Here is a 706-nt window from a genome sequence, read left to right on the forward strand (position 1 = left end):
TTTTTTTTTTTTTTTTTTTTTTTTTTTTTTTTTATTATCAATGAAAATGCTGCTTCCTGAGCTAACACTGCAGAGCTCAGTGTTGGCAGAGCTGAGTAACAGCCACACCCCTCATCACAAGCACCCTCACACAATGAGGTTGTTTGCAATCAAACTTTATTGCAAAACCTTACCCGCTTCTGCTCTGTAGATACTCTTTAGATAAGTCAGGCCTTTGCAGTAAGCTTTGCTTCTCTTTTAGGGTGTGAGCGAGTGGCCCGCCTGTTTCTTTGTCGCCGGCGACAACAGCCGCAACGCAGTGAACAGAGCTGCTAGCAACATCTGCTCCCTGCTGAAGAAGCAGCAAAATTCGGAGAGGTGAGTGTTACACAAGTCACGTATTTTATTCATATGGAAGCTGCCAAATGCTGCAATTCCTATGGGGAGATATGGACCTTGAAGGCTGCCAGGAGTGCGGCTCCCGATAGGAATGAATGGGGCTGCTGGGCACATGTGCAGGGTGAAGAGGACCCGGTGGAGACGCTTTTGGAAGAAAAGTGCAGGACTGTGCAGTGGAAATTGCTGGAACGGGGACAGAGGTATGTATGGGATTAGTTGGGCTGTACCTGGGGAGGAGGGGGTCCAATCTTTGCAGCTCCCGGGGAGGAGGGGGTCCAATCTTTGCAGCTCCCGGGGAGGAGGGGTCCAATCTTTGCAGCTCCCGGGG

At 49.9% G+C, this 706-nt stretch overlaps 1 protein-coding gene across 1 annotated transcript in view; it reads left to right on the top strand.

Annotated features, from left to right (window-relative positions):
• THUMPD3 (THUMP domain containing 3) overlaps window positions 1-706 on the top strand; it is a 19,526-nt gene that overhangs the window by 9,370 nt on the left and 9,450 nt on the right. The window contains exon 7 of the mRNA XM_018555217.1: window positions 242-357. Coding sequence (XP_018410719.1) covers window positions 242-357 — 116 coding nt within the window. The remainder of the gene's footprint in view (window positions 1-241; window positions 358-706) is intronic.

This window comes from Nanorana parkeri, unplaced genomic scaffold, assembly GCF_000935625.1.
Source record: "Nanorana parkeri isolate BGI_ZX_2015 unplaced genomic scaffold, ASM93562v1 scaffold188, whole genome shotgun sequence".
Classification (NCBI taxonomy): domain Eukaryota; kingdom Metazoa; phylum Chordata; class Amphibia; order Anura; family Dicroglossidae; genus Nanorana; species Nanorana parkeri.